At 40.4% G+C, this 11,788-nt stretch overlaps 1 protein-coding gene and 1 pseudogene across 3 annotated transcripts; one reads left to right on the forward strand and one right to left on the reverse strand.

Annotated features, from left to right (window-relative positions):
- Positions 1 to 578: 578 nt before the first annotated feature.
- On the reverse strand, positions 579 to 9,951 carry Hist1h2bq (histone cluster 1 H2B family member Q). 2 transcript variants are annotated; one of them, NM_001107352.1, is made up of 2 exons: positions 9,475 to 9,951; positions 579 to 1,050 (listed from the first exon to the last, which is right to left on the reverse strand). In NM_001107352.1, the coding sequence occupies exon 1, from the start codon at positions 9,862 to 9,864 to the stop codon at positions 9,484 to 9,486; it is 381 nt and encodes a 126-aa protein (NP_001100822.1). In that variant the 5' UTR covers positions 9,865 to 9,951; the 3' UTR covers positions 579 to 1,050; positions 9,475 to 9,483. The 2 variants fall into 2 exon arrangements, 1 of the variants encoding a protein (NP_001100822.1); XR_015640812.1 differs by lacking the exon at positions 579 to 1,050 and adding an exon at positions 5,441 to 8,094 and having other exon boundaries at positions 8,130 to 9,896.
- Positions 9,952 to 10,138: 187 nt separating this feature from the next.
- Positions 10,139 to 11,552, forward strand: Hist1h2anl1-ps2 (Histone cluster 1, H2an-like 1, pseudogene 2; annotated as a pseudogene). The gene has a single exon (XR_015641669.1). The product of XR_015641669.1 is annotated as a Histone cluster 1, H2an-like 1, pseudogene 2 (transcript).
- The last annotated feature ends 236 nt before the right edge of the window (positions 11,553 to 11,788 follow it).

Genomic DNA, 11,788 nt, shown 5'->3' on the forward strand with positions numbered 1-11,788 from the left:
TGTCTAGATGAGCAAATTATATTATTGGATCAGAGGTTATTGTGTTGTGTGTTCTTTCATGAGGTGATTTAATTGAATTTAAGAGAGTGTGTGGTGGCTAGAGACGTTGGGCCATCACTGGATTGGGATATGTATGTCTGGCATGGTGGCAACCTGCCTTGAGAACTAGATGGGTAGAAAGATTATTGCCAGGCTCAGAGAGTAGCCATTGGCAGTGTGATATAGGATGGAGCAAAGCGGGGGAGACGCTTTGCCAACTGAGATGAAGATATCTATCAGATATAGTGGGGCACTATCGTGCCAGATAAAGTGCAGGTTAAAAGAAACCATTTATTTTAATTTTACAGCAACAACTGCCTCCACCTCCTCCTCTTCTTCCTCCTCCTCTATCTATCATCTATCTATCTATCTATCTATCTATCTATCTATCTCTCCCTCTCCTTTTCCTTTTGAACAATAGTACTAGGGATTGAGCACAGGGCCTTCCACACAGCATACATGCACTCTAGTTACATCCTTAGTCTGTCCATTTCAGTTGCTTGATCCTCCCCTCAAGTTAAAAAAAAAAGTGAAGATTTATAAATAACAATTTGTGATTTGTACATTCGTATTCCACAAAAATAGGGACTCAAAGTAACTAAAAACACAAAGCAATTACATAAGCATTGATGCATAAATCATGATTTCTAAACATAGTTACTTAAAATTACATTCTTATAACATGATGCAGTTCTGTTTTACATGACTTATTTATTATATATACATCATATATATCCACACATCACAAATACTTAAAAGTTTTCTTTTGCTAGGAGCATTTTAATTTTGCTAAGAGTATTTTATTTTCCTACTCATGTGTGTCGTTTTATCATGAATTTCTACAGTGAACATTTTTATAGAATTTCTAGTCAGATGCTTATCGGTTGTTCCTTGAGTTTTGAAAACATGGCGGCTAATCTGCTAGTATCAGCCATTTCCACTGTCTCGTTTGTCAGAGGATACAGCATCCAGCACCGACGACTGGTAGAAACGATGTCAGGTCTACTCCTCCTGTAGAAAGAGAGAGAGAAAGGTTGACTCAGCTATCCTGCATGTACCTTCTTTCTACCTGAAGACAGAACAATGGCGACACATATAGGGGTTTTTCTTAGAACAGGGAGGGTTCTGAGAAGCCTATAAATACCATTCAGTGGTTTAGTCATCATAACCACATTATGCCATAATTACTGCTGTTCCTCTCCTGATTATACAATATGAAATACAGCAACAGAGAGATTGATTTACCCAGGTGTCATTAGATGCTGGGCCTATGCAGTAAAAATACCCCCTGTACCCCTTGAGCCTGGTTTTGGTAAAGGATTAATGGGCAGACTCTGTCTAAATAGTGCTCCCTGGAAGTTCCCTTTTGTGGAAGCCTAGGAACCTGATAGATGAAAACAAAAAGAGAGTGTAGCTTGTTCCTAACCAAAGCAGAGGTACTGCCCAGGTGTGGGTATAGTAGGCGAGGGAGCACTGTCTTCACCAGGAGCCCTGTGGATCTGCCTGTGCAGAACTACAAGTGTCCTTGTAAGAGAACAGTTTGAAAAAGTAGTGATTGTTATTCCCACATTAGGCAGTCATTGAGTTTCCAGAAACCTCCATTTTCTCAAATGCTCATCCCTTCAGGCAACTGCTAGAGAGATCACTTCTATCTTCCTTTTCAATAAATAAAACTACCTAATAAAAAAGTGCCCCCCATGCTTAGTCTAATGACTGTGTCATAAATTTTTTCCAGTTGTACTTGATAAATAAACAAAGGTATATCTTCTACACCTGATCTTAACCAAAAGGCCAAGAAGCAATACAAAGGTATATCTTAAATTATGCTTTCTTCCCAAGCTCAGTGCAGGAAAGGTATGAAGGTTTTGCATGATAGACAATTCCCACTAATAGCTGTGGGCTGACATATTAGTGTGGCAGAGAAAGTGCTGCAAGTTAAGCTCATCAAAGGTAATTGTGACTCTCACTTGACCCATGTAATACTCAAGCTGACACTTCACTTTAGAAAGATTTCCTTTCATGATACATTTTGCAGACACTTACAAAAAAAAAAGTAACCAACACTATTCTTTAGTGGATTCTGACAAGTTTCTGTCAGGAGGAGCCGGGAAACGGTAGATCTCTACAGAAAGGCACTTTCTGATTTTGTCACCTACATCTGTACACATGTAGAGCAGCATGTAAAGTGTAGAAAGTCCAAATTGCACAATGCTGTCCAGAACATGTTTAGATGCTGCCCAGGAAGGAAGTGGCCATGCAGATGCCTTCAGGGTGGGGAAGGGTTTGCCCCACAGAAAGAAATGGGAAAAAAATCAAGAGATTGATTTTTTTGATTGAGGAAGATAAGAAACTAGCAAGGGCTAGGAGTGTGCCTGTGCTATGCACCATGGCAGAGCAGAGCACAGAGAGGGGCACAGAGGCTGGAAAGAACCAGCCCTTCAAGCCACATGTGTCCCAAGTGTTCGCAGAGGTTCCTAAAGGAAAAACAAGAGTCCTTTTCGGCCACTCCAGAAACACCTACAATGCCAGAGTGTGATGAGGCCCATTGCTCATTCACTTAATATTTACCTGATTAAAGTTCCTCTTTGTATTTACAATTGACTGGGCAAAAATACCAGCTTTTGATTCTTAAGAGTCTAGAACCATCAGCATTATCTTTATGCACAGAGGGGATCTCTAATCGACACTTGCAGCTGGCAGTGTTTTGGGGTTTTTGTTTCATTTTCTGTTCAATATTTTGGAACCTGAATTATCTATGTAGAATTCCTAAGAAACTTTATAATATATTACACATTTAGAATTTTATATTTATTTCAGTATAAGTATGTTTAAGATAAATCTAACAATAGAATTGCACATTTGTTGAAAGTTAAAATGACCAACTTTTCTAAGTTTGGCTAATAAGAGTAGAGAAAATGAGGAAAATTATACCTAAGAAAATAGAGAGGAGAAAGCAAAAGCGAAGAGAGAGTAAAGATCTATTTCTTGCTTTCTTCCTACTGTGACAATGCAGCTGAAGGAAGGAGGGCTTACTGTGGCTCCGGGTCCCATCCACCAAGACAGGCCGGGCTGTGAGATCACCGTCTACACTGCGTCCACTGTCAAAGATCACTTTTTCCTTTTTATCCAGTCTGTAACCTCAGCTCACAGGATGGCACTGCCTCCGTCCAAGGTTAAATATTTCTAGACATGACCTCACCAACACACTCAGTATTAGGTTTCCTTGGTGATCCTAAATTCCATCAAGTTGTTAATCTGTTTTAATTTGTTGCTCTTGAGTCCAGTTATTTTAGTGTTGGAGAATGGGATACAGCTGAGGAAGCCTAGGATTGCAGATCAAGAACAAACCAAGTTGCCTCCTCTTGATAGGTTTGTCTTATCAGAATGAGACAAGCATTGTCATTTCAAACTCTTCATCAATTCTGAGGCAGCAGCTGGGAGATCCAATATCAGGCCATGAACTCTGCATAGTCTACAATTTGCACACTAGGATTTAGGTCTACAGAATTCTGTAAGAGAGTGAAACACTCTACTTCTTTTATTTATTTACTTTTTAAATTTTATTTTATTATTTAATTTTATTTTTGTTTTATTATATTATTTACATCTTATTGTAATATTTATCGCACTATATTATATATTATATTATATATAATTCATTATATTAATTGTATTTTATAATTTAATTTTAATTTTGCCTGCATATTAGTTGCTGAATTGGTGCCAGTGGAGACTAGAAAGGGGTATCAAATCCACTGGAATTAGTGTTACACTCAGTTGTGAGCTGACATGAAGGTACTGGAATTTGAACACAGGCACTCTAGAAAAGCAGGCACTTGACCACTGAGTCTTTACTCCCATCCCCGGCCACTTCTTTTTTCCACTCAGAACTAAGGGGTCTTAAGAAGATTCACCTCCCTTTTCCTAATTTATAACCAACCATAGTACCTAAATGCCTGGCAAGATGAATTTTTAGCATCTAAGTAATTGAGTTTATTATGTCTTGAAGAGAAGGTCAAAAGCAACTGTGTACTTGGCTCAAGTGTCTGTGACCTTAGCCACCCAGGGTGCACAGGGCAAAGGTTCACATAAAGGAATTTTTAATGCCATGAATTTGGGATTACTGGGGGTTTCTTTTTAAAGTGCTGAATCTAAACTACCTTGCTGAATCATTGTTTTAAATCTCCTTAGGAATGTTCCTAAAGAGATTATGTGTTGGGGAAAAAAATGCATCTTCTCTCAACCAGACATTTTTATCTGAACTCTATGATTTGTAAAATTATCTTGCGATGATAGATGAACTATTCCAAGATTTTGATATTAATCTGTAAGTTCTTTTAATATAAGAATGAAAATGTATAAACTTTGTCAGACTAGAGCAGACAACATGAAGATGGATTAAAGATCTTTAACCTTGACTTGGCAAGATGACTTGAGAGACTACAGGTGCTTGCTCCAAAGAGCTGAGCTCAATCCCTGGGAGCCACAAGGTAGAAGGAAAAAGTAGACTCTCACAAAAAAGAGATAAAACATAATTTTTAAAAGAAAAAGCATATTTTTGACTTTTCTCTGACAACTTTCATTTTTACCTATCCTAAATTGAAATTTTAGGTTCATGATGTTAAAATTGGCAATATGCTGTTTACATGAAAACAAAACAAAACAAAAAACAGTGGCCTATACTATCTTCTCCATTGCCACTTAGTGACAATTTTCCCCATACCTCAAAGAAGATACTTTGCAATGCTACAACTAATTAGTTGTGTTACTTCCTGAAGGCCAGTGCTAGTATCGTTATCCAGGTCCAGGTGAAGCTACTGAGACACACAAAGTGTAAGTGACTGGCCTTGACTGCAACCCCAGAGGCTTCACTTTGTCCTTACAGAACAATGGGTTGCAACATACTTGTGTGAACCAGTTCTCAGTTCAGGGTTCTCCATTTAATGTTTCCTTCAGTCTTCAACTCATCCTTCTGAGTATTGTACCGTGCAAGATCAGGACAGTGTCATTTGCCAATACCTCAAGGACATTCAGTTAATTATTACCATAAACTTCCTGGTGTGCTGACTATAGGCACATACCACCACCACCACCACCACCACCACCACCACCACCACCACCACCACCACCTCTGGCATTTTTTTACACAAGTCCTGAAAAGTAAACTTTGGTCTTCATATAGCACAGCAAGCACTTTACTGACTGAATTATCTCCTCGGTACTCTTTTCGAAACATTTTTAAATAATCGATTTTTTTAAAGAATCGATTACAAGTAAACAGTCTCTGGGAACTCAAACACAACTGATTACTTAAGAATCCTAAACCTTTCTTTGCAGTGTAAAGAAACATTGCTTGTTACCAAGAGATAAACAAGAAAAAACTCGAAATAGGTTTTTGATGTAAGACTCATTCTGTCAAATTTATTATTACAAACTTTATTTTTTATTATTAATTACAATGAGCTGATCATTACATTAAGATATGAGAACAAATCCCAGCTACATAAAAATGAAAGAGACAGTCTGTTACACCTGTGAGTCTTATGTACTAAAGTGAATTACTATATTACTTAACAGTGCCAACTCTTCGAGTAAACATGATCATTATCTAGTATGCTTATTTGTTTTCCTCTGTAGCTAGGAAACTTGGTAGCAATTAAAGACAACCCTTAAACAAAGCCAGCAATTGTGTTTCTGTGGATAAACACTAACAAGCCCCAGTCCCAAGCCTGCCTGGCCCTCTAAACCCATGGTCTATCTCCACTATCTTTCACTCCTACAAATCTAAAGTGGCAAAAGCAAAGATGGTCTCACCATTTTAAATCAAAAGAACAGTGCTTTCTAATGTGCTAAGTAAGCACTACTCATTATAACCTGTGTAACAGTAGGAGACTTAAACAGAGCAAACATTTCAATGTCTTGTGTTTGGTAACCTCCAAGTGAGAAGACACTAATTCATTCCATTTAAAAGTCATCTAAGGGTTGGGGATTTAGCTCAGCGGTAGAGCACTTGCCTAGCAAGCGCAAGGCCCTGGGTTCGGTCCCCAGCTCCGAAAAAAAGAAAAAAAAAAAAAAAAAAGGAAAAGTCATCTAAGTTCTAAAGTAATTATTTGCCAGTGAATTCAGTTTTTAAGCTGACATGGTGAGTCCTTACTACTTGTTATTTAAGTTTTTATTCCATTTAAAAAATTACCTTCTGATTTGATTTAGCTCAATATATACTATTTATTTATATTAAAAAGTGATTTTTATTCAACGAAATAAATCTAGTAGGAAATGTTGGTAAACTTAAGGTAGTCTTTTTTTGTACAATAAATCCTAGCTTCTGTAAACTGTAATCGTTTATAATAAAAGATCCATCTTAAAGTGTCTATTAGCCCAAATGCTTGAATTACCCTAGATGCACAGAACACATGAAACTCAAGAAGGATGACCAAAATGTGAATGCTTCACTCCTTCTTTAAAAGGGGAGCAAGAATACCCTTGGCAGGGAATAAGGAGGCAAAGTTTAGAACAGAGGCAAAAGGAACACCCATTCAGAGCCTGCCCCACATGTTGCCCATACATATACAGCCACCCAATTAGACAAGATGGATGAAGCAAAGAAGTGCAGGCCGACAGGAACCGGATGTAGATCTCTCCTGAGAGACACAGCCAGAATACAGCAAATACATAGGCAAATGCCATCATTAAACCACTGAACTGAGAATGGGACCCCTGTTGAAGAAATCAGAGAAAGGACTGGAAGAGCTTGAAGGGGCTCGAGACCCCATATGAACAACAATGCCAAGCAACCAGAGCTTCCAGGGACTAAGTCACTACCCAAAGAATATACATGGACTGACCCTGGGCTCCAACCTCATAGGTAGCAATGAATAGCCTAGTAAGAGCACCAGTGGAAGGGGAAGCCCTTGGTCCTGCCAAGACTGAACCCCCAGTGATCGAGATTGTTGGGAAGAGGGTGGTAATGGGGGGAGGATGGGGAGGGGAACACCTATAGAGAAAGGGAGGGGGAGGGGTTAGGGGAATGTTGGCCTGGAAACTGGGAAAACGAATTAACAATCGAAATGTAAATAAGAAATACTCAAGTTAATAAAGAAAAAAATAAAAAAAAGATCCATCTTAACACAAACCAAAAGTCTAACTATTAAGTAAACAAAAAATATACAAATGCAATTATGACTAGAACTATGTGAGTTTGATTGCAACCTTAGAGGCCACACTTCAATTTAAGGCCTAAGAATGTGTATTAATTTATACTAATTAATGGTTTTCAATTAATTAAAGTCGACATACTTTTTAAATCCTATATAAAAATCTATTTATACTTAAATCACATTATAATTTATTCATTTCCTGCTGGGATAGTCAATGTGCTCAAATTTACTTATATTCATAAAATAGGAAATAGTCACAGCAGTTATCAAAGTTAGAGGAGTCAACTAGAACAATAGAAAAGACTGAAGGTCAATGAACACAGACATGGATAACTATTGAAGTATTATGACTACTGAGACAAAAGTTTTGATTTTAAATCAGAGGTCCTATCAGGAGAGAACTATTCCCAACAGGAGTGATCCTCTCTTGTTCAGTTTCAAGTTTGGTATTCTACTGCCATATCCCTTATAATAAACTCATTAAAATTTAAGTAATACTGTTTTATATATCCTAGAAGCAAACTTTCTGCCTCAGCAGGCAAGTTCATGCTGTTTCTCACTCCCCTCTGGAACATCACAATAAAAAGAACATAGCCAATAACCCTGTCTGCATATGAAACAGGCATGGAATGACCAAATCACAAATTTTAGAAATGTTGAGAAAAGGTACCATGTCACTGATTTCTTCTTGTCTGGAACTGTCTTGAGTCTATGCTTCATTAAAATCCACTTACTGGTGGCAACTATTCTATACTTATATTCTCTCTCATACAGTCATGATAATTCTGAACAGACAACCATGTGAACTCATAAACACCACACATTTCTCTCACTCACAGGCAAACACACACACACACCTCTCACAGGCAAACACACACACACACACACACACACACACCTCTCACAGGCAAACACACACACACACACACACACACACACACACACGGGGGGGGGGTGGGGTGGCAAAAGACAGACAGACAGAGAGAATTGGAAGGAGATAAAAATGGACAGGCCACACAAAGAAACAGGAATCTCACCAAAGGCAAAAGTGAAAGTCGACACTGAATTGTTGTCAAATGAAAAGGTATCAATCTGGAAACCCTTTATACACTTCTGAGCCTGACTGGTGGGGTTTTGGCAATAAATCAACCAAAAGCGAACCAGAAAAAGGAAGGTTTGCAAGAACAAAGCTGCAGCGCGAAGAAGACATAAGGCGCCAGAAGGCTGAAAGGTTCTCCACATTGTCAGGACATAATGTAGTCCTAAATAGTCTAGGCACAGCTTCTAGAAAGAAAGGATTGTAGACGATAATATGGTGTTAACTTCTATCAGAGAAGAGAGGAAGCTACAGTACTGTTTCTTCGAACAGGCAAGACAAGAGCTTTTAAAAGAAATGGGTCCAGAGGAAGTGAAATGAGCTTGGGTACAGCCAGCATTTATGGCCAAATTTGTTCAGTGACAGTTAGGGCTATGGAAATATTAGCCTTTCGTCTGGACAAACAGAAGAATACACTCCACTAAGAACTGAAATTCTTTTCTAACTTTGAATTAAGTCAACATCCACAGCAAGCATTCGTTTTGGGTTTTCTTAAATTAAGTCCTTCCAGTTCACTCCTTGCTTCAGCTCTTCCTCTCACTTCTCTAAGCCTTCACGTCCTTGGAACTATAAAAATTAATATAGCTTGGCCAAAGTACTCTAGCGACAAATTGTTACATTTGCATTTGAACAATTCAGTTTCCTTTCCCACCAGAACCTCATTGCAGGTTTTTGATAATGCCAGATCACATTCTCAAAAACTAACCTAAGATCTCAGGTCTTATCCCACGTAATAGCTCCGTAAGCTGTTAAGTCGAAAAATATGAAGTTTTTTTTTTTTTTTGTGACAGGCCCCTCCTATTTACTAGTTTTAAAATGCAAGCCTATTTGGAAGCACTTCGTCACAAATCAAAATCGGGAATTATTGTTTAAAGACAAACTCCCTCTAATGGGAACAATTACCGTCTCCATTCACCCCTGTTCTACAACTTAGTTCTGGACTCAGCCTCGCCGGAAGTGACGTCTACTGGGATGACTGAATTTTCCCCTATAAAACATTTGTTAAACAAAATACTAAACTAAGACCGATGAACTCCCATTGCATCCACAGTCTGAACTATAAAGGCTTATAAGCGCCCCTTAGCTGCTTTCGGATGAAACTGAACAGTCGGCCACAGCGCTCTCTTTGAGAAAAGTGGGTGGCTCTTAAAAGAGCCTTTGGAATTCCAAACCGAAGCTTACTTGGCACGATTACTTGGAGCTGGTGTACTTGGTGACCGCCTTGGTGCCCTCGGAAACGGCGTGCTTGGCCAATTCACCGGGCAGTAGCAGGCGCACGGCTGTCTGGATCTCCCGGGACGTGATGGTCGAGCGCTTGTTGTAATGCGCCAAGCGCGACGCCTCGCCCGCGATGCGCTCGAAGATGTCGTTCACGAACGAGTTCATGATGCCCATGGCCTTGGAAGAGATGCCTGTGTCCGGGTGCACTTGCTTCAGCACCTTGTACACGTACACAGAGTAGCTCTCCTTGCGGCTGCGCTTGCGCTTCTTGCCATCCTTCTTCTGCGCCTTGGTGACTGCCTTCTTGGAGCCCTTCTTCGGGGCGGGAGCAGATTTCGCAGGCTCAGGCATGTTCTGATCTCCAAACACCGGAAGCTCACTGTGAATTGGAAACGGACTTCTCCTACTTATAGGGCGTTTATGCTAATGAAGGATTTCGAACCAGTCTTAGCTAATTGGAAGAAGAAAAACTAGAGGGTTAGTGGGTGGAATTATGCAAATGAAGTTTTCAGATACAGATTTTTCTATTGGCTATATCTCTATGCTTTCTTGTAACCAATCAAGTCGTAGCGTTTACTACCCAGGAACCTACTATTAAAAAAAAAAAAAAAAAAGCCACATTTGCACAGTCTTAGTTCTTTATTTCTGCTATTTAGTCTTACATCACAGTACTACTATCATGTCTGGACGCGGCAAGCAGGGCGGCAAGGCTCGCGCTAAGGCCAAGACCTCCCTCCCGGGTTGGCCTGCAGTTCCCCGTTGGCCGCGTGCACCGTCTGCTGCGCAAGGGTAACTACTCGGAGCGCGTGGGCGTCCGAGCGCGTGGGCGCCGGCGCCCCGGTGTACCTGGCGGCCGTGCTGGAGTACCTGACGGCCGAGATCCTGGAGCTGGCGGGCAACGCGGCGAGGGACAACAAGAAGACGCGCATCATCCCGCGCCACCTGCAGCTGGCCATCCGCAACGATGAGGAGCTCAACAAGCTGCTGGGCCGCGTGACCATCGCGCAGGGCGGCGCTCTGACCAACATCCAGGCCGTGCTGCTGCCTAAGAAGACTGAGAGCCACCACAAGGCCAAGGGGAAGTAATTAAGACTTAAGAATTTGCGGAAACTTCAAACACAAAGGCTCTTTTCAGAGCCCCCACTGTTTCAAAAAAGGAGTTGAACAGGATAAGCTACTGGGTCTCGATTCTAAAACAGTCTTAATGGCTGCTTGGAAGTATTTTGGTAGTGTAAGCTTTATTGAAGTTGGTAAGACCCCTTGCAGTTTGATAGATAGGAAAGTTTAAAGCCTAACGTCTCAGAACATCCAGTTCTCGCCAGTCTAAGAATACTAATGTCTGCTGAAGGTTGGATCTTTTGAATAACACTATTAGTCTACTGCCCAAGATATTCAATGAACGGTACTGAATATTATCTGAACTTCAATATTTTCCAGTTTAAAACAAGTAAAAGTTGGGGCCTCTGGCCTAAGAACAATAGAAGTAGGCATTATCTGGGAGCCTTAGGAAAGTTCCCAACTTCGTTTTTCTGTGTGCTTGATCTCACCAATTTTTTCTTCAGGACAGCATTGCTTGGATTTTGGATAGAAAATGAGGGTCAAGGAATCCCAATGGTCAAAGGTGTCTCTAGAAAGATTGGATAAGCCCAGGAGCCACATACAAATCTCATGGCACTTCACTGAAGCATTCAAGTTGAAGTCATTTTGTTCCCAGAATTCGAATCTACATGTGTACTACAAATCTGGGCTGGCTAACTGGCTGGTTGGCTGACTGGCTTGCTTTTAATAAGAGGGCTTCTCTCTATAGCCCTGGCTGTCCTGGAACTCACTTTTTAGACCAGGCTGGCCCTGAACTCGAATAGCTGCCTGTCTCTGCCTACAAAGGGCTGGGAATAAAGGCAATGCACATCCAAGCCCTGATGGGTGCGTGTGTGTGTGTGTGTGTGTGTGTGTGTGTGTGTGTGTGTGTGTAGAAAAGTAATTGGGTATCCAGAAGACTGGGTGCTGTGGGCTTAACAAAAATAAAATGAAAATGAAAAAAAGAATTTTCTGAGCTGTTTGGGTTTTGGAGAAACAGATCTAATGAGACCCAAACTAAGTACTTACTACATACCTAAGCTTGGCCTTGAACTCCTGAGTTTTCTGCCTTCATTTCTCAAATGTTAGGAATACACGTGTGTGTCAACATGCCATACTGAGGAAGGATGGTATTGTGTGTTTCTGAAGGGTCTCTTTTACCCCAGGCTGCCCTCAAATATGCTAAGCAGCTGAGAAT

This window comes from Rattus norvegicus, chromosome 17 (genome assembly GCF_021556685.1).
Source record: "Rattus norvegicus strain SHRSP/BbbUtx chromosome 17, alternate assembly SHRSP_T2T, whole genome shotgun sequence".
Classification (NCBI taxonomy): domain Eukaryota; kingdom Metazoa; phylum Chordata; class Mammalia; order Rodentia; family Muridae; genus Rattus; species Rattus norvegicus.